Raw genomic sequence first — 22107 nt, 5'->3', positions numbered from 1 at the left:
AAGGTTTTTTTATTTTGTTCTGTTTGCTTTCCCCCACACCCCAAAGAAAACTATACAGTATTACTAGAGAAATAACTGCTAAATTAAGGAAATGATTGTGGCTTTTATTTCTGAGTGATTCTGTGAAAGATCTGAGGCCTTACTTAGGTCTGTCCTGCAGAATACACCCTGAAAAGTGTTACTCAGTCTGTTATGCCCCCACCCCCTTGGCTCTAGCCAAGGAGAGCTGCCACGTACCTTTAACTCCTAACCAGGTCCATCTAAAACAGTGTGAACAAAAAACCTCACTTCTTCCTTCACCAGGGCAGACTACAATGAAGGTATTTTTTTCTCCTTACCATGGTGGAGGTTCTCTAGAAATGGAACCTAATCCTAAAATGCATACACATGCAGCATGTACACATTGGCACTGCTGGGAGGAGGGGGAAAGGGCAGGCCCCTGCAGTGTGCCTGGCACATGCATTGTACACATCACTGTGAAATAAGTTCCTATCTCTCTCTGAGTTCCTGTCACTCATTGTCTGCCTACACTGGCAGGAGATCCTAGGTAATGAACTTGGGGAAAAGACATAACCCCAAAAGCAAGCTTATCACTTACCCTGAGATAGTTCATGAGTTCTCGTAAAGCTGGAATCTTTTTTTTCTCCAGCACAGTCTTTAGGGAGATGATAATTGGAATAATGTTTTCTATGAAATTCCTCTTTTGAACCTGTAGTAATACAAACAGAAGCATGTTTTAGACGTGCAAACATCTAAAAGACAAAAGATTGTTCTTCATCCATTCTTTTAGCACAGTGCAGCAGCTTGTAACAGCTAATTGCTGGTGCTTGGGAATGTATTATACTGATGGCTTTTCCCGTAAAGTCATCCTAAGCGTTACTGGCAAACATTCAGAAGGTTTAAAATATAGGCTGCAGAGAAATACTTACACACTCTAAATGAGAAAAAGGAGTAAGAAATATGTTGAACAACTTGACAAAAAGGTCAAAATCTCCACACAAGCCCTCCTGAATTTTTTTTTGTCAATTGTGGGGCTTCAACTCAGGGCCTGGGCCTGAACTTTAGAAATGGCCTAAATGAGTTCTCTCCTCAAGTACTATCAAGACCTTTTTGCCCCAGAAGCACAAGGTTTCAGATTGCTTCTAGAACACAATGTGTGAAGGGATAAACTATACTGGGTGGCAAGTGGCAGGGTCCAGAACTTGTGTGTGGAGGAGGGGTGTGTAGGAAGGAAGTGGGCAGACAGGAATGTGTGGTGGAGGCTTTCTGAGGAGATGGCCCTTAGGATATATGGGAGTGGGGTAGTGTGGGTAGCAAGGACGCTACAGACACATGAATCAGTGTTTAGAGAGAGGACAGCCCACTTCACGGCTGAGAACCAGCGTGATCACAGGAAAAGAAGATGGAAAGGGCTGGGTAACTACTAGCACACTAAGAGTGCATCCTGGAGGAGAATTAGGATTTCATTCAGAAATGGCAAGATGCCACAAAACTATCATCCTTACAATAAACATACCAGAACATGAACTTTGACACAAGAACAGGCTGAGTAGCCAACATCACAAATCACCCATAATCTACCAGAAAAGTCTCCAGCTATACTTCAATCTGCATCTAATTTTATGATCACATTTGCATTTTAAAAACAGTGTTCTAAAGCTTGACATAGTGTTGCTAGCCTAGAATGTCAGCACTTGGAAGGGTTATGAAGAGGATCATGAGGTCAAGGCCAACCGAGGCTACATAATTAATCCCATGCCACAAACAAACAAAAACCAAGACTGTTCAGATAGCTAGCTGGCACATGGCCTGTAGAACAAGGAAACCAGAGACATAAAGCTTGCTATGGAAGCTATTAGAAATGGTATAGATTTAACATGTCAGAAGTAGTAGAAATACAAGAGAAGATGGATTTTTGAGATAAAATAACCCGCATCTCCTGGCAAGCTAGATGGCATCAGGCTGCTTCTTTAGGATCAAAAGCCTTCAGGAGCTGGGCTCTGGTGGTTCACACCTGGAATGCTAGCTACTCAGGAGGCTGAGATCCGAGGATCATGGTTCAAAGCCAGTTTGGACAGGAAAGTTCATACTTCCAATCAACTACTCAAAAAGGCCAGAAGTGGCACTGTGGCTCAAGTTGTAGAGTGCTAGCCTTGAGCAAAAAGAAGCTCAGGGACAGGGTCTAGGCCCTGAGTTCAAGCCCCAGGACTGGGGGAAAAAAATAAAGCCTTCAGGAATGAGGTAGAAACATGCCAGCTAGCCACATCAGCCTGGTAAGGACCCTGGCAATGAGGCTCTTGCCCAGCCATTCAATTTTAAATCTGATACTTCAAGTCAAATGAAGAGTGTACTTTATCCAAGAGATCACTGTGACAATTCATTTTCTAATGGCAAAAGAGGCAGGAAGAGATGACTAAGTCAGCTTTGACAAAGTACGCTTGAGACACTTTTGGCTCATTGAGAACTCTAGAAAAAGACTTGATAGGCACTGGTTAAGTGACCCAGGTATACCACCCAGAATGCACGTGATCAGTCTATGGGATGAGCCTGCACACACCTGTGAGATGAGCTTTATCTGGGCTTCCTGCATGACCACATTTGCCAAAGCCACGTCATCTTCTTCCATAAGGAGGTCCTTACTTGGTTTAGTTCTCATTGCCAGAAGCTTGATCTCCTTTGAGCTGAGGACATCGAATGTATCTGAGAGCAATTCACTGGCCTCCATGTCTAGGGGTAAGATGCCATCGGCGAAGCATGCTGACAAAAAATACAAGAGATCTAAGAAACATGTTAGGACAAAGGGGAGGGCAGTTCACAGGACTGCCTGCTGTCTGGAACAATGACCTGCAGTAGGGGTGATGGCATATGCCAGAAACATGGATATTCCAGAAGAACCAGGTCTTACATGATACAGACCTGGATTTTATTTATCTACTGTTGGGAGCCAGAGTGGAATCAAACTGTACCTTGATTTGCATCAGACAATTGCTTTATTGTCTTATTGTTTTCTGGCCTTATTCTGTTTAAATGACCTGAGATTTACCATATGAATAACACCTGGAAGTTCCCTGGTTTCAAGAAGGGATATAAGGCTTGAGTGGAAAATAAACGGGGCTGCAGTTTTTACCTGGGCTGCAGACCTCCCGGACCCGATGTGTTTGTCTCTCTTCTATTTTTTCCAGTCCCTGCCCCCTATTTCAGGAACCCCAATTTGCTGCCGGTAGGCCCCAGCAATCTACTTTTTTTTGCCAGTCCCGGGGCTTGAACTCTGGGCCTGGGTAAGCTTCTTTTTGTTTAAGGCTAGCACTCTACCACTTCAGCCACAGCACCACTTCTGGCTTTTTCTGTGCTTAATTGGAGATAAGAGTCTCAAGGACTTCTCTGCCCATGCTAGTTTTGAACTATGATCCTCAGATCTCAGCCTCCTGAGTAGCTAGGTTTACAGGCATGTACCACTGGCGCCCGGCCTGTATTTTATTTGTAAACATACATTTGCCACCATCCCCCCACCCACACCACCACCAGGCCTACCCAAAATACTAAGGCAGATTTTGGAAGTGATATTGAATCGTTGTTCATCTGTGAAGTGCTCTAGAAGAAACTTGTAGATTTTCATTCGCCTCCCCTTGTTGGTCTTTCCTTTCAGTGAGAACAGCTGCTTCTCTCTGTGACAGAGTGCGACAGTTTTACCACACATGTGGGCACAGGTGACAAGGTTTAGCACAGCACTGTACTAGCATTTGCAGGGCTGAGTGCAAAGGACACTGGGATTCCAATGTCTTCTCTCAGAACCCCAGCTTCACAACTGAATTTTCCTAGACTATTCTGCCAAGGGAGTTAACAAGTGCCAGAATAAATATCTAGATCCAAGCTCTGCATAGGATGAGACAGACCTTTCCTACCTCTGTCTGAACAGCCAGCGCCTCCCAAACCTCCCCTCAGCTCTTACCAGGAGAGAAGACTATCCACTCCAGCCGCTCCACTGACCTCTCAGACTGGGGGAATCGGTTATACTTCTCATGCTTTTCATAGTTGTTGAAGTGGAATATGCACTCAATAAAGTGCTGGAAGAACATGACGGGGTTCCTCTTGAGTAGCAAGTGAGCCAAGCAAAACTCCCCCAAACTGCAAAGGAGAGAGACAAAAGTGGGACTGCTGTTTGCATGGTCTCTACAATATGCAGCACTCCTGTAGAGCACAGAGAATGGTAAATAAGGGTAAACGAATCTAAACCTACCCAAATACAGCTCTATCATCAAAAGCAAGGCAGGCCAGGTGCCTGCCATCCTAGCTACTCAGGAGGCTGAGATCTGAGGATCGTAGTTCAGAGCCAGCTCAAGCAGGAAAGTCTATGAGATTTATCTCCAACCATCAAAAAGTCACAAGTGGAACTGTGGCCCTGAGCTCAAGCTACAGGATTGGTACTAACACTGGCTGTCACACACACACACACACACACACACACACACACACACACACACACACACACACACACACAGCAAAGTAGGAATTCTGCTTAATTTGATAAAACTAGTTCAAGCAGAGGCCAGGAGTCCACAAGCTGACACAATGACAATGACTACCTGGGATCCTCTATCTGTCCTTCATGCTCTCCCTCAAGCAGTTGCCCAAACAATGGATACAAACCCAGTCCTGGTATCCGAAACTTTACAGAGTGGAGAGAGAAATAAGAGTTCACAATTTACACCAGTAAGGCATGTACCATGACTCGTCCTGATTTTAGAGTCACCAGCCTGCCCTGAGTATGCTCCTTCCACACGTGTCCCAAATTCATTTCTACCAGAAACAGGAAGTGAACCCTTTCCCACAATGCCTTTGTCTTTGACAAGGCTCTATGTCCAAGGCCTTCTGGTCAATAGGTAGCCCCGCCCCTTTCCTCCTTATCTAAATGTCCTTGAGGGCTTTCTCTTGCCTTGAACCCTTCACTGTTTACTCTGTTCTACATTCCCTGTGAAACAAATCCAGATCCCAAGTAGGCTCTCCAACATTTTCTATGCCACGGCTCAGAGATATCCCCTTCTTCTTGATTACTGACTCCCCAACAAGGATACCACTGCACTTCTAGCCCTCTCACAGGAAGTCTGTTCCTGTCCTACATCCCAAAGTGAAAGGGCAAGGGACACGACTAATTAATTCCCTGCGATCACTGTTTACTGAGTGTCTACTTGAGTTCTAGCACCATAAATCCTATGCCAAATACAAAGTTGGAGGAAGGAAAGGAAGTGGGAGGGGACGAGAATTGACCACTGGTTATTAATAATATCTATATAATAAATAATAAATATAATAACCAATTATAATCAGTTATTATCAATAATATCCTATGGCTTGTCCAGATGGGAACACTCAGCCTTTCCTGTCTCATCTCCTGCCATGTACCTACTCTGTGTTATTACTTAGATCTGGTTTTCCTCCACATTTCAAATCCCAACAAGGATCTTCAATGCTCATAAAGCAGAGTCAATTGTTACCCTAGATTTCTGCTTTCCTAATTTCACTGTCTCCAGGGCTCCAACTGTGCAGGCGTGTGAACCCTTCCTCCCTCTACCCTCCCCGCACTCCCATCCCGTGCTTGGATCTGGTATGTCTCTACACTGGACCTCCAGAACTCAAGGCCTAGCCTCCCAGCAGTCCAAATGCCCACCCATCACACTTATTCTGCAGCCTCACCGAATCCTCTAGATAGTTGGGCACTTCTTCTCCAAAGTAATCACCTTTGTGCTTTCTCCCTTTTATTTCTTTCTGTTTTCTTTCTTTCCTTTTCTATTTTCTTTTTCTTTTCCTTTGTGTGTGTGTATGTGTGTGTGGTTTTTGTGTGTGTGTGTATTTGTGTGGTTTGTGTGTGTGTGTGTGTGTGGTTTTTGTGTGTGTGTGTATGTGGTTTTTGTATGGTTTTTTTGTGTGTGGTTTTTGTGTGTATTTGTGTGGTTTGTGTGTGTGTGGTTTTTGTGTGTATTTGTATGGTTTTTTGTGTGTGGTTTTTGTGTGTGTGTATTTGTGTGGTTTGTGTGTGTGTGTGTGGTTTTTGTGTGTGTGTATTTGTGTGGTTTGTGTGTGTGTGTGTATTTGTGTGGTTTTTGTGTGTGTATTTGTGTGGTTTTTCTTTTCTTTTCTTTTTTTTTTTGGTGCTGGTCCTGGGGTTTGACCTCAAGGCCTGAGTCTTGTGCTCAAGACAAGTTTTCTACCTCTAAGCCACAGTTCCCCTTCTCTTTATGTTATTGGCTCTTAATTAGAAATAAGTCTTATGGGCTTTTCTGATTAGGCTAGCTTAGAACCATGATATTCAGATCTCAGCCTCCAGAGTACATGAGGTTTGATCTCTGGGCCTAGGCATTGTTCCTGAGCTCTTCAGCTCAAGGCTAGCACTCTACCACTTGAGCCACCACACCCACTTCCGGTTTTCTGATGGTTAATTGGCTATAACAATCTCATGGACTTTCTGCCCAGGCTGGCTTTGAACCAAGATCCTCAGATCTTAGGTGTGAGCCACTTGCACCTGGCTTCCTTTTCTTTCTTAGTGACACTTTATATTAGTCACCTTCTTGCCTTGAACTCTCTGGGCTCTGCCTTCTTATACTTCTTCAGCAATTGCCAAGTTACAGACTTGTTACTTGTTACTTGGATTTCACTCTGTGTTTACTAGACTGCCAAGATCACCATCTAGTGGGAAGAGCAGGAAATATCTCAAACAACTTTGTTTCCCCAAATGTGGGTTGATCTGACCAACTACAAATGTTGCACCATACTGGAGTTTAGCTCAATGGTAGAGCACTTGCCTTGAATGCACAAGGCTCTGAGTTTGATCTTCAACGCTGCCAGAAAAAAAATTACTCATGCAAAACAGACACTTCAGGAAATACCATTGGACCAAAAGCAAATTCAGCAGGCTCTACTACTACAGTCTGTAAGATGTACACTGGCAGGTAGTATGGAAAAATTACTCCTTAATAAAAACAGACAGACCTCGCTTCTGACCTAAACAGAGACCAGGTTAGCTTAAATTACAGTTAACCAATGTAGTCACTTTTCTTTCTTTCTTTCTTTCTTTCTTTCTTTCTTTCTTTCTTTCTTTCTTTCTTTTTTCCTTCCTCCCTCCCTCCCTCCCTCCCTCCCTCCCTCCCTTCTTTCTTTCTTTCTTTCTTTCTTTCTTTCTTTCTTTCTTTCTTTCTTTCTCTCTTTCTTTCTTTCTTTCCTTCCTTCTTTCTTTCTTTCCTTCCTTCCTTTGCCAGTCCTGGGCTTGAGCTCAGGGCCTGAGCACTGTGCTTGAACTTTCTCAAGGCGAGAGCTCTACCACTTGAGCCTCAGCACCACTTCCAGCTTTTTTCTATGTATGTGATACCGAGGAATCAAACCCAGCCCTTCGTGCATGCTAGGCAAGCACTCTACCATTACGCCAAACTCCCGGCACTATGTTTCCTTTTCTTTTCTTTTTTCTTTTTTTTTTTTTTCTCAAGGCTAGTTCCACCACTTGAGCCACAGTGCCACTTCCAGCTTATTCTGTGCATGTGGTATTGAGGAATCAAACCTGGAGCTTCATGCATACTAGGCAAGCACTCTGCCACTCACTAGGTTCTCAAAACAGAAAATCTTGAATCACATTTGAACTATATAATAAACCCGAATACAGAGATAAAACTGAGAGGCTGCAAGGTGTGTGTGTGTGTGTAAATGCTACAAGAAGTGCTGATAAATCCTACTATAGTGTAAATTATCTTATTTGTCCTCATTTTTTTCTGATTGATAATCTATAAACTGTATTTGAATTCTGCATATATTTTACACACTGATCAAAAATGCTTATTTGCTGTTTTTTTTTTTTTGCCAGGCTTGGGCTTGAGCTCAGGGCCTGCGTACTGTCCTTGGACTTTCTCAAGGCTAGAGCTCTACCACTTGAGCCTCAGCACCACTTCTGGCTTTTTTCTATGTATGTGGTATCGAGGAATCGAACCCAGGTCTTCATGCATGCTAGGCAAGCACTCTACCACTAGGCCAAACTCCCTGCCCTACTGTATTTTAATTTAAAATTTCTAATTAGCAGAGAAACATTAACATTTGTATATACAGTGTACATATTTATTGTCCCACGAGATATTTTAACACATGTATACATTGTATAATATTTAAGTTATGTTAAACAAAACTGTTGCATATTACTGCTGCTGTTCTTGTTTTTTTTTTTTTTTTCAGTTGATAATGGGGCTTGAACTCTAGGCCTGGGCACTGCCCTGAGGTCTTCAGCTCAAAGCTAGTGCTCTACCACTTTGCGCCACAGCACCACTTCTGGTGGTTAATGAAAGTCTCAAGGCCTTTCATGCCCAGGCTGGCTTTGACCCATGATCCTCAGGTCTCAGCCTGAGTAGCTATGATTACAGGCGTGAGTTACTGGCGCCCAATCCTTTTATTGTTTTTTAACCATTCCATGAAAATGCTAACAAAAACCAGGAATAAAAGGAAATACAAGCAAAACAGCCCATCTTCTACTCTATGCTAATTGTATGAAAACAGTGCTCTGAATGTACAGCTCCATTGTATACTGCATGGAGATCAGTGAGCAGGCAGCATGAGGCAGCCCTGCAACAGGAGCAGGGAGAAACACAGCTATTACTTCACTTACCCAACTACAACTACACAAAGAAAAAGAAACAAAAAAAACTCCAGACAGTCCTAAGTTTTTGCCTCTGGATCTAGACAGTAATAATTAGAATGTTAACCTTCTATCTCGTGTTGTTATGTGAAACATTCTTCTTTAGGAAATTACACCCAAAGAAAACTCAGCAGAAATTCTTCCAATGGAACTCAGACTAAATTATTGGTGACCATATTTAGAACCAGAGGGACCCATTATTCTAATGCTATTTATAGTTAATGAACTCCATAAAGACTTTCTCCTCACTGCAGTAGTTTTTCTCATGGTATTCAACATTCTATTTTCCAACTGCACACTTGCTTTAAAAAGAATTATTCATATGATATAATCTAGGGTAGCAAATTCTATCAGGCCATTTCTTAACCCCTTGAAAATGAGTCATAAAAAAAAAAAAGCCAGGCGGGGTGTAATTCATGCCTGTAATCCTAGCTACTCAAGAGGCTGAGATCTGAGGATCAAGGTTCAAAACCAGCCCAGGCATAAAAGGACCTGAGACTCTTATCTCCAATTAACCTCTAGAAAACGGGAAGTGGGCTTGGCTCAAGGGTAGGATAGTAGCCTTGAGCTGAAGAGCTCAGGGACAGCGCCCAGGCCTAGTTCAAGCTCCATGATACACACACACACACACACACACACAATACTAGAGTCAGGCTCTCGCAGCTCACACCTGTCATTCTTAGCTATTCAGGAGGCTAAGATCCAGATGATTTCAATCTTAGTTGAAAGCTTGCCTGGGTAGAAAAGGCCAAGAGATTCTAACCCTGAAGTAACCAGTAAAGAGCAGAGTTGGAGGCATGGCTCAAGGGATAGAACACCAGCCAAGCAAGCAGACTAAGCAAGTGCACGATACTGAGTTTAAGCCCTAGTACTGCCAAACAAACAACAAACAAAACCCAAAACTAAACAAAAAGAAGCTGTACATGGTAGTACACACTTGTAATTCCAGTTACTTGGGAACTAGAGGCAAGAGGATCATGAGTTGAGGCCAGCAAGCAAAGACAGCAAGACTTTATCTTCGAAACAAAAGGTCTGGGGCTGGGGAGCATACCTCAAGTGGTGAGTGACTAGCATGTGTGAAGCCCTTAGTTCAATCCCCAGTGCTTCCAAAAAAAAAGGAACAGAGGGAGGAAGGGGAAGGGAGGGAGGGAGGGAAGAAGGAAGGAAGGAAATGAATAATTGGCAAAGTAATACATTTAATTCCCGATCCTCAAGAAGCACCTCTTTATAAGGAGCTTTGCAACTTAGATGTTCAAATTCACACTGCAATTATTTTCCTTCCTAAAATTTCTTTACAATTTCTGGACTTAAAAGAAAGCTGGAACTCTTTATCAAAACTAACATTTTTTTTTAAAGTGGAGGTGGCCTAGAAATAGAGACAATCACATCAACAATCAATGGCTTCTATCCTGTACAGTTTGGTAAGATGAAGGCATGGATGGTTCTTGTTACTCTTTCAGGGAAAGAAATATCAATAGCAAATATAGTAGACACTGAGATTATGTGGATGAATCTAGCTAGGTTTTGTTTTATTTTTAACTTAAATATACATATCTGTTGTATAGTTCAGTATGTTAAGTTGGCTCATTTTACTGGCAAGTATCAAAAGCTCCCTAAATGTCAAATAGCTGGGCTGTAGATCAAGTTAAAAGAAAAGAATCTAGCGCATACTGGAATGGGAGATATTGTCCAGCCATGTCATATGTGAGGGACAAATTTACCTGGCAACATCTGGCTGTGAATCGATCAACGTGCTGACAAAGTGAAAGAACAGAGAGCCCTTCCATTTCACAAACTCCTCCTGTCAAAGAGAAATCATCATATTTCAGGGTGAATTTAATATAGAATCTTTAGGGGCAATTAGCTACAGAGCCACTCGTCTACTTAAGTTTGTATGACATTACTGCTGTGGGCTTCTGGAGCAAATGAGCTCCACTGGGTAGCACTCACTTCCCACCATCTTGAAACCCACTTGACAGTGCAAAGAGATGTGGAGGTAGGAGGTCATCAAATCTTAGGAAAATGACTCAACAATACATACAACGAGGCTGGGCATACAACTCATGGTGAAATGTCTTGTCTGAAGAAATGAAATTTGTATTACCTCCTCAGTACAGTCCAACCATGTACAAAAGAATGCCTAGTGCTTGGCAGAGCCTTGTAGTTCTACATTCTTTCACACACTGAAATTCCTCACTGAACTCTCAGAACAAGGATGTGAGGAGAGCCCACCAAAAAAGTATGATCCTTATTTTTGGCAAAGAAGAAATGAAATCTGAGAATTGTGGATTTGTTCAAGGTCAAAAAGAGTCACAGAACTGGAACATGTGTGCTTTCCTCTCCTGGGTATTTATTTGTAAAAGTGGAACTTTATATGGCTTGAAAGGATGCTTGCACAAACCCTAAACGAATATTCTCAAGTTAAGGATCTGAGAAGAACCAGCTGAACCGAACTTGAGTAGTGTAAAGTGAAGATGGGATGAGTTATTTTTGGACTCTCCTACACAGCAAGGATATTTCCTCGGCTAATTAAGTGTTCCCCTTAAGTCAGAAGCTGTGGTTAGTGGAGTGGAAAAACAGACATACCTGCAAGAGGTTGGTAAGCAAGAAGAGAGTCTGCTTTCGGATAAAGGGGTCTGAATCCTTCAGACAGATGGAGATATTGGGAATGTACTTGTCCACCATGACAGTGTATCGGATGCAAAGATCACACATCACGATGATAACGTTGTTACGAACAGCCACATCCTCACACACCTCAAGCTCCCGCACGAGGGCTGGGATGCTCTCCTTTGCCAGGTTCTCGTTCTGTAAGCATAGTTTACCTGTTCCAGAAAAGAGGGAAATAGCTGGACTCAGCTCTATGGATTTTATTTAAAATTAAGCTGTCATGCCCACAATCATAAGCAACAAAAGCTGCAAGACAGATGAAACCATCTAAGTATCAGAAAGTTCAAAGTACCATTAGGAAAAAAACGGGCTCCCATCAGGGGTTGTAGGAGATAGATGCTTTAGAAAGTTCCTCTACAGGACTACAATTATCTCCTTTTTAAGTAAGTCAACATTTGAATTTTGCAATTAACTATATACCTAGAAAATGACCTATAAAATCCAACGGTTCACTTCATGCTCCATTACACATACATATATATCCAAAATACCTAGTGAATTTGCAATATGAGTAAGTTTATTTTGTTTCTTCTTCATAATTAGAGAAGGGTTGCTAAATTTTACTGGTTTGCATGCTTGCCTGGTGGCCTGGAAATTTTGTTGTTATTTGCATTTCTTGGACATTTTTTTGTAATTTTTTTATTAAAGAATTTATTAACATTGATTTTTACATCATATTTCAAATGACGTATTTAACAAACAAGTATTCAAGAAGGGAATCTCTATGTACAATTACTGGCACTTAGATTTTAGAACATAATTAAGATTAGGCTAAGCATTTGTATGTCATAGATACATATTAATCTATGTAATAAAACATTATGTCTATAGTCATAGATTTTTATGTCTATGTAGTTGTGTTTATATTTCCAATACCATGCATTTCTTGAACATTTTTAAAGAAATCAATATAAAAAAATTATCTACAACAAAATAATACAGTCACAATAAGAGAAAAAAAATTCAGGTTATAGCACAGAGGTCGGTATTTGCCTAACAACTACTTGAGAGTTCATGTACTAAAGGTTTATCTGCCAACTCTTCAAAGTATGAAATAAACCATTTCCTTTTATGAATTGAACTTCAAATTAAATTTTCCGTTTCCAGAACTCAATGTAGCAACTGGAAGACAGTTCTTGATAAACAAGAGTCTGGGTGCTATAATGTAGATTTTTTTTTTTAGATGATAAGAACAGGTATAATTGTAAGAAATTAACACATCCTAAGAACAAAAGCTCGACATAGAATGGTTCTGAGTGTCAGTCTTGCTTACTTACGGCCTGAGGACTCTCTGTGAACAGTACCGCTGTGGCACAGCTGGTATCCTATGAAAATTCCCTCTTCATACCACAAGAGCTAGAGCACGTATAACTTTAGCAGCATGTAGCATGTTGCTATGGATGAATTTATTTTATTTTATTTTGTTGCTAGTCCTAGGGCCTGGACACTGCCCCTGAGCTTCTTTTTCTTGCTCAAGGCAAGCACTCTACCACTTGAGCCACAGCACCCCTTCCAGCTTTTTCTGTTTATATGGTACTGAGACATTGATCCCAGGGCTTCATGCATGCTAAGCAAGCACTCTACGACTAAGCCACATTCGCAGACCATGGATCAATTTATTTAAGACAAAAACTCATGGAGTGCTGATGGCTCTGGTCTATAATACTAGCTACATGGGAAGTTGAGATCTGAAGACTGAGATTTCAAGCCAGTCCAGACAGAAAAGTTGGTGAGATTGTCTCTCCAATTAACCAGTACAGTGCCACTCTACAGGTATGGCTCAAGTGGTAAGAGCATCGGCCATCGGCCATGGGTATGGCTCTGGTATCAGTGTGGCAAAAGCCACATGTGGAAATAGACATAGACAGCCCAGCCCCAGCCCCATGTTCTCCCACATAGTATCCTTACCTAAGGTGATGATGGCATGTGCTCTGATCACGGGGGGCATGACAGAGCCTCTGACTGGGGGAGCTGGCTGTACAGGGGGGGCATCACTGGTACTTTGTAATGATGGTACTGCGGGGAAGTAAAAGGGTTTAATGCACAGGGCATCGGCAGATAATGAGCAATAAGACTATACGGTAACTCTTGGTGCCTTACGATCATCTCCATCAATGGAAGAAGCCAAGATGGACTGAACCAGAAGAAAGATTTGCTTCTCCACTCTGGATGGACACAGTTGGGCTATGTCTCCCAAGGTAAAAATGTATTTCACCTGCAAAGACAATTGGTTTTCAGTAAAAAGGAGGCAAAGGGAAATTAACTCCAGTAAGTAACAACCTGCCAATGAAGTTTGTTTGTTGACGGTTGAGTTACAAAACTTTATTTTATTTCAGAAAAATAGATGCCACTATAAACATACAGTCATATCTTCTTCCTTCTCTTCTTTTTCCTGTTCCTCCTCTTCCTCCTTCTTCTCCTAGCTTTTCTTTTTTTTTTTTTTGGAAGTCATGGGGCTTGAACTCAGGGCCTGGGCACTGTCCTTGAGCTTTCTCAAGGCTAGCACCTGAGCCACAGCACCACTTCCAGCTTCTTCTGTGTATGTGGTACTGAGGAATAGAACCCAGGGCTTCATGCATGGTAGGCAAGCACTCTACCACTAAGCCATACTCCTGGACCTATGCAGTCACTTCTCAATAAAACTACTCAATATAATTTTATCATCTAAATCCAGACATTCCTATGTGACTAAATGGTTGTATAAATTAATAATTAGGTTGTGATAAACAGGGAAGTTTTTTTGTTTTTTTGTTTTTATTTTTTTGGCAGCCTTGGGCTTGAGCTCAGGGCCTGAGCACTGTCCTTGGACTTTCTCAAGGCTAGAGCTCTACCACTCAGCACCACTTCAGGCTTTTTCCTATGTATGTGGTACCACGGAATCAAACCTGGGTCTTGGTGCATGCTAGGCAAGCACTCCACCACTAGGCCAAACTCCCAGCCCCATTACTATGTTTTTTGATTATGTTATTTGAGACTGGGTCTTGCTATGTAGCCCAGGCTGGCCTTAACCCTGTCATCCTTCCACCTCCCAAGTTCTGGGATGGCCATATCTAGATCAACATATCATTATTCTTTTTCTTATTTTTTTCTTCTAGGTCCAAGACTAGTGTTCAAACTTGGTATCTGTAGCTTCTTTTGCTCATTGGCTAGCATGCTACCAATGGAGCCATGCCTCCAGCCCCTCATTATTATTTTTATGTCTAGCTTTCTTTTTTTCTATAATCACATGCTTTATCTTTACTTTTATTGCATTCACTAATGATGCTACTTCAATTATTTCTTTGGATACTAGGCATCCTTTTATGCCAGTATATACAATAAATGTTGATGACTACATTAGGTCTACCAGTTGAAAACAAAGGATGCCATCTTAATTTTGCTGATTACCCACAGCTAGTAAACATTTTATATTATTTCTAACTCTTTGGCATTGTTTACATCAGCTCTGGTGAATACTTCTGTGTTCTTGGAACTCTTGATCTTCCTGCCTTAATCTCCTGAATGTTGGGATGACAGGCGTGTAATACCACACTCAGCCTAATAAGAAATTGAAAAATACAAGACACATTCAGATCTGATAACTAATATATTCAGATTTCCATAATAATTATTTACTACTGAATGTGTCTGTGTGCCTCAGGCACAATGGTTTTCTAGGTAATAACATTAAACTTTGTCTATAATCACTAAAGCTTAAGCTGGCAAAGTAGAAACTGAACATAGAAAAGACGTGCTCTAAAAGAAAGAAACCACCAACCTTTTAGGGGTTGGAGGCATTGCTCATGTGATAGAGCACCAGCCAATGAGCAAAAGCAAGCATCAAATAGAGTTTAAGTCAAGGTCTTGGACCAAAAAAAAAAAATGGTGCTGTAATCACTTAAACAAATGAGAGGCAGTCAACTCTGGTTAAATGGTGGTTCATACCAAAGTAATTTAAATAGCAGCTCTTACAGCTTTCTTTAGAAACAATATGACCATCACACAGCCTATCTGTCAAAAGCCAGTGCTTCACATGTCCTAGCTCAGAGGATTCTGACCCTCAGACTGTTTCTAACAGGAGTGCCATATTGGCTAGCCAGGCATTCCCAGGGACATTTATGTTTTAGATGGTCAATTCTCTTATTTTACGATGGCTCAGTCCTAATTCCCAGTTCCACAGCTCAGTGTTCAAATAGCTAAGAAGACGTGCTGTAATTATTTTAAAAAGCAAATGAGAGACCCAAAGAACATGCCCTGTTACCTTCTTACTTCATTATTTCTAAGCCTGTATGAACTCTAGCCTACCATGCCTGCAGATATGCACTGTGCTTTGCTTGTTGAAATGGAGTTTCTCATGAATCTACCTGAGGAATATATTTTGTCACATTTTCCCCCGAGAAAATAAGGATGGAAGTTAGAGCGTGGGGAGGAAAGCCTGTGAGATTCTTATCTCCAATTAACCACCAAACACACACACACACACACACACACACACACACACACACACACACACACACACACACACACACACACACACACCCCTACTGAAAGGAAGAAAAAAGCATCCACCTACCAGCAGGTCCTCTTCTACAGTCGCTGCGCCGTCCTCCTTCAGAAGGATGCTGGAGAGGTGGCGCTCACAGGTGGACAGCACATCCCCACACACATGTTTCATCAGCTCCTGTGGCAAGTCACAGGTCAGTTCTGAGGTGGCACACACAGCTCCCGGAGGCCCACCAACACCAGGTCCTCAGAAAGACTCAACCACCTTGAGCAGCTTTCCTCTCCCCTCCTTTAGCCAACCACACAAGCCATCTTGACCACCTGACCATGGGAATTGGCTAAGGCGAATTTTCAGATAGCAGTGTGTTAGTACAACACGGTATCCACAAATGTTTGCCCAACTATAGGAAAACCATTATAGACAAAATGGTTTGGTGTTTTTTTTGTTTTGTTTTGTTTTGCTTTTGTTTGCTGACATGGTCTGGAATGTTTCAAAACTATCTTCTTTTTTTTATTTTTAATTTTTGGTACCAGTATGGGGGCTTGAACTCAGGGCCTTACACTCTGACTTGGCTCTTTTGCAAAAGGCTGCCACTCTACCACTTGAGCCACAGCTCCACTTCTGTGGACAAAAACTTCCCCTAAGAGTTTAATAGAGGGTACATCTAAACCACCACAGATTGACTACAAGAGTTCCTGAAATCCAGAGGAGTTAGCTGATCAAGAGACCAAGTCTAATTTGTATGAAAACTGAACACTAGAACCTGGTTTCTTCTGAGTAATAACTCTGAATCCAGGCATGAGAAAGCCATCAAGATCCAGACTGGGATTCCCTCCACACAGAGGCTCATGAATCTACATTACTGTGTGCTAAGCAAGTCCCTTCATTTTAGGTGAACCTCAGTAAGGGGCTTCTGTTGGTCCAAATTTGTCTCCATGTAATCTCTACTTATTGGTACAACTCGAACCTTTGGGCATAGGAAAATATACATATGCATATACATACACAATTCTTTTATTTAAAAGCTCTTCATATATATAAATATAGCTAAGTGGCCTATGCAACATAATTTTTCCCCTCTCCATGTTGAACCCTTTATTAGGCCCTTCAGTAGATCCTTATACAACTTGCTTGGTAACTATCTCATTGAATTGTTCTCATTTAAGTCTATTTTATCCACAAAGTTGTTACTGAGGTTGAATTATAAAACTTGTCAATTTAGGTTTAGCCAGGCAAAAATCAGGACTATCACTCTTCTTCCCCCAGACACTATTTCTATTAAAACACTCCAAGAGCTCATTGAGATTTTACTGGTAACCATAAAAGACCACTAACCCATATTAAACTTATAGATAACAAAAATACCCAAAGACCTAACAGTCTTTTCACATGTACTGTTGTTGAACTCTGTTTCGCCATTTATCTATTTTTGGGTAATTTCTTTTATTTGATAATGTATAAAATATTCATTTACAGAGAAAAGGAAAAGAGAAGTATGTTTGGAGGAAATGAACTGATATCAATTTTAAATTGTATGCAATTTTGAGAACATCCCTTGACTGCTACTAGGTGGTGTTTGGTCAAAGTTCATCCTGCTTCCAGTTTACAGGTCCTAACTCCTCCCAGGCTCTAATACCAAGGACATACTGTTCTAATGAGTATGCATTCGCAGACAGTGAAATGACTTATGGTTCTGACAATCTACCAGAGATGATTCTTTTTCTAGTTAGTCTGGTGAAAAGAACACTGGGAAGCTATCAGAGACCTTTAAGTCCAAGCTCAGCCACAGGAAAGCTGATGCCACTGACCCTTTTCTAGGTAGTTTCAAAACTGCCTCAGACTTGCCCAACTTCCCCCATTTAGACACAACACAGAACCTTCATGTTTGAGGCTATGAAAATATGCTCCTTTAAATGCTTCTTATTTCAAAGCTCTTTATACAATTTCTTGGGTCCTGAGATAAAAGGTTAGAAAAAGAATACAAGTATTCCTTTTACTAATGGAAGTGCTGAAAGGCAGACAGTAGGAAAACACTAGTCATTAGTTACATAAAAAAAAACAGCTTATTTTTGAAGCTAAGTGCATTCTGACATTTAAGTTGTAAGCAAGAAAGTTATTATGTTTCTGTATCTGATCTGCTATTGTAAGTACACGATGTAACATATAAAGAGACTTTCTTATAGAAATACAGAAAAAGAAAGATGGCTAGGAAGCAGGATGAAGATTTCTAATTAATTCTGAAAAACTTAAGCATATTCCAGCAATTACTTAATTAAGCAGTGACCTCTATAATCATTATTAACTAGCCCCAGAACTATATTTCTCATTCTGATTAGTACTGTGTAGGAGTCTCTCATGATAAAAACAAAAGACACAGAGTTAGTAGGATTTATTACAGATACTGATGTAGGTATCTTTCAAGGGGTCAAAGCAAGTCTCTTCCCTACCAGTCACTGATTTGGATGTGTGATTATGTATTCGTATGAATAAATATATACATTTATGGACTTATAAATATACATATATATGTGTTTCTATAGACATTCACATATCCGTATATGTTGTATCTATAGATATACACATATGTATAGGTACATAAGTATATACCTGTATATGTATGCATACATACATATGTGTGCATACATGTATGTATATATTTATTTAAACTCATATACATGTATATTTATTTAAACTCACTAGCTCAAGCTATCTAACTACTCGGGGACATGATACCACCAGGAGATATTTGATTAATCTCACAGTGACTTTCTGGATTATGATTTATCAGATCAAAAGCCATCTGGTCTGCAGTGAACTCTCTGCTTAGAAGAAAAAGCCATGTATTAAATGTTCTTGGAATAAGGGATAATCTTGCAGTATTCTAACCAGAAATAGACGTCAGCCAGCTGGTACACCTTACTAAAAGCCTGCTGCTAAGGTAGGGCCGTCTAAGGGAACATTTTTTTTTTTTTTTTTTTTGGCAGTCCTGGGGCTTGAACTCTGGGCCTGGACACTGTCCTTGGGCTTTCTCAAGGCTAGTGCTCCACCACTTGAGCCACAGCACCACTTCCAGTTTTTTCTGTGTATGTAGTACTGAGAATCAAACCCAGGGCTTTGTGCATGCTAGCCAAGCATTCTACCGCTAGGCCATGCTCCTGGCCTGAGAAGCACATCTTTAGTGGCCTAATTTTGTTGGGGAAGAACCTGTAGGCCCCACAAATACAGTACCTTGTAGCAGCAATAGCTTCCTAGAGTATTCATCCTTATGAGTTCTCTGCTCACCCAGAACACACTTCAACCCCCAGCCCATGAGCGACACATCCATATCCCAGTACAGGCAAGGGTCTGGGGTGCCATACCTGTTCTTCGGCAGGCGTTCTCGCAGATGCTCTACACAGCATTTGCAAAGTATCAACAGCCGAGCTGATCACCTTGAGAGGCCAATGAAATCCTTTCAGCTTGCACTGGATAACATCTATTAAGAATGTCAAGACTTTTAACACCTACCTTTGTAAAAATACTTACAAATATTAAAAATGAATAACAATGCATTTTCAGGAAAGGTTCTTCAGGGGACACTCACCAGTCACTTTGTCACGTATGCTCTTTGGAAGATGCTTTGCAATGTGTCCAATGACACATAGTATATGTCCTAAGGTGTTAGAATTGGGATTCGGCTGACTAGTGAAAAAAAAAGGAGAAATGCTATGATAGAACCAAACTCAGTGTTCTGCTGACCAAAAAAAATGCTTTGCTCCCCCTCAATTATTACTATTTGAAACTGATGGCTTTGGGGTTAAGCTGTAGGTATGTTAAGTTGCCTGATGAACTTAGACAAATGATAAATTGACGATACTTCCCCCCTGAGTTTGAACTCAGAATGTCACACTTGCTAATAAGCAAGTTCTACCAGTGAGTTACACCCTCAGTTCCTAAAAGTAATTCTTGAGGTTCACACACAGAATCCCAGCTACTCAGAAGGCTGAAATCTGAGGATCCTGATTCAAAGCCAGCCTGAGTAGATAAACCCCGAGACTCTTATCCCCAATTATACAGCAAAAAGCTGAAATTGGAGCTAAAATAGTAGAGCTCCAGCCTTGGGTTTTAGAAAAAGCCAAGGAAAAGCACAAGGCCCTGAGTTCAAGCCCCATGACTGGCACACACATACAAAGGTGATTTTTACTGATCATGTTTATTTTCATGCCAGCATTTAAATAGAAGCTCTCTGTTCACAAATGGCATGTGCTTTGTTTCCAAGGACGATCAGTGCTGAAAGAAACTATGATATGAGTATGCAAACCTGCTGACGCTCTCCCAGGCCTGCATTATTCGTGTGTGGTCCAGCTGGGGTGATGAGGAGGTGATTTTGGACAACAACATCCAGGCTGGTGCAGAATGTTCCATGCCCGTGTGAGATACCACATTGTTTATAAACTTAGTTGAGAACTTGTCTTGCTTCGACCATATATAAAAAGCCTTATTTAAATAGTGGCTGGAAAAAAAAGGGGGTAGAAGGGATCATAAGTGTAAGTATGTAAAACCATATCAATTTCAGTAGCTGCAGGATTCCACATAATACATCTATGCAGAGGATCAAGCTAATATATCTGACCAACAACAAAACACAAAAAACTAGGTATTTTCTTTATTTCTTTTACAGAGTAAGGAGTCTGTATTTTCCTCCTCACCAATGATCTATTCTTTAAAGCAAAGACTAAAACTTTATAGCCAAGCATGGTGGCTCACACATGCAATCCTAGCTACATGGGAGGCAGAAACAGAGAGGACTGGAGTTAGGAGACAGGCTAGGCAAAAAAATCAGCAAGCTGCCATTTCATTCAATAATAGCTGGCATGGTGGCCTATGCCTGTAATTCCAATAAGAGGGGCGTGTCCAAACTGGCCTGTGAAAAAAGCAACAAAACGAAACAAAGAAAAGGAAAGACCCTAAGTGAAAATAACTAAAGAAAAAAGAGCATGGCTCAATTTGTATAGCATCACCCTATCAAGCATGAGTGGCTGAATTCAAACTCCAGTACAACATAAAACAAACAAAACTTGATAATTTATTTGAGACCCTTCTCCAATAAAATTTCTACACAAATGTCCATGATATGGAGAATGATGGAAGGGTAACGCTGATCAAGATGCAAGCAAATAAGAGAGACCCTGAATTGGTTAGACTTCGTGTTGAAGATATAATCCTTTCATTTTTGTGTCAACACTGGGGCTTGAATTCGGGACCTAGAAGCTCTTGTTGAGTTTGCATGTTTGGCCAGCACTCTACCACTTGAGCCACACTTCCATTCCAAGGTGCAACCTTATCCCTTTAGAAGAAAGTTAAAGATTGTCCAGGATATTGAAACAAAAGCCATATAACGAATGATTGTTGTCCTTAATCTACTATGTTATCTCTCATCTCCTTTGCTGTCCCTTGGGTATCTCATATTGTTACAGTATCTCACTTTGTTATCTGATACATTGAATTTATTTGTATTTGGTTATTTGAAATTTGATAGGGAAGGGGAGAAAACCAAGACGGGGGTGGGGGGAGGGTAATGGGTACCAAGACATGCCAAAGGGTATCAATGTAAGTGAATTAATGCACCTTCTATCTGGCAAATATCATGTAACCCTTTTATTAATTACAATAAAAATATATTTAAAAAAAAGAAAATTAAAGATTGAACTGTGTTCTTCTAAAATTCCTATGTTAAATGAAGCCCTACTTTCTATAATGCCAATATGTGGCCTATGAAGAACGGATGAGGTTACACTGAGGCCATTGGACTCAACCAAGTCTAAGCTGACAGTTTTCCTCCTAAGAAGAGTTGGATACCCAGAGACTCTAGGAAAGGCATGACCAGATTAAAAGAACCTGCAAGGACAAAGAAAGGCAGCAGCTCTGCAAGCCAAGGAAACACCTCGAGAGAAAGCAAAGTTTCTGGAACCTTGCTCTTGGAATTCTCGATCCACCCTAACAGGAACAGACTAAGTCTCTATTACTTAAGCTACCCATAATGTGATGCTCTAATGTAGCAGATCTAGCAAACTAGTACCAAGGACTATGTCAAAACTCAATTCAAAAATCCATCTAGACAAAGACACACACTGGTGGCTCACTCCTGTAATCCTACCTACTCAAAACACTGAAGTAGAGGAATTATGGTCTGAGGACAGTCTAGGAAGGAAAAGTCTGAGAGGTTCTTATCTCTAACCACAAAAAGCCAAAAGTGAAGTTGTGCAGAGCACTTGCCTTGAGTGAAAAACGGAGGGACAGCACCAGGTCC

At 41.1% G+C, this 22107-nt stretch overlaps 1 protein-coding gene across 2 annotated transcripts in view; it reads right to left on the bottom strand.

Annotated features, from left to right (window-relative positions):
- The window catches only part of Ncapd3 (non-SMC condensin II complex subunit D3), a 53712-nt gene that overhangs the window by 8692 nt on the left and 22913 nt on the right, over window positions 1–22107 (bottom strand). The window contains exons 17-28 of one of the 2 annotated variants that reach the window (XM_090319715.1): window positions 20119–20310; window positions 19402–19499; window positions 19178–19293; window positions 15888–15995; window positions 13436–13550; window positions 13244–13354; window positions 11252–11490; window positions 10387–10466; window positions 3988–4125; window positions 3532–3665; window positions 2558–2757; window positions 599–709 (exon numbers count right to left, since the gene is read on the bottom strand). In XM_090319715.1, the coding sequence (XP_090175841.1) occupies window positions 599–709; window positions 2558–2757; window positions 3532–3665; window positions 3988–4125; window positions 10387–10466; window positions 11252–11490; window positions 13244–13354; window positions 13436–13550; window positions 15888–15995; window positions 19178–19293; window positions 19402–19499; window positions 20119–20310 (1642 nt within the window). The remainder of the gene's footprint in view (window positions 1–598; window positions 710–2557; window positions 2758–3531; window positions 3666–3987; window positions 4126–10386; window positions 10467–11251; window positions 11491–13243; window positions 13355–13435; window positions 13551–15887; window positions 15996–19177; window positions 19294–19401; window positions 19500–20118; window positions 20311–22107) is intronic. The other variant, XM_090319716.1, reaches the window with a different exon arrangement.

The sequence above is a fragment of the Megascapheus bottae genome, chromosome 27, assembly GCF_031878675.1.
Source record: "Megascapheus bottae isolate mThoBot1 chromosome 27, mThoBot2.hap1, whole genome shotgun sequence".
Classification (NCBI taxonomy): domain Eukaryota; kingdom Metazoa; phylum Chordata; class Mammalia; order Rodentia; family Geomyidae; genus Megascapheus; species Megascapheus bottae.
The sequence above is the reverse complement of the archived record's forward strand: the minus strand, read 5'-3'. Positions and strand labels throughout refer to the sequence as shown.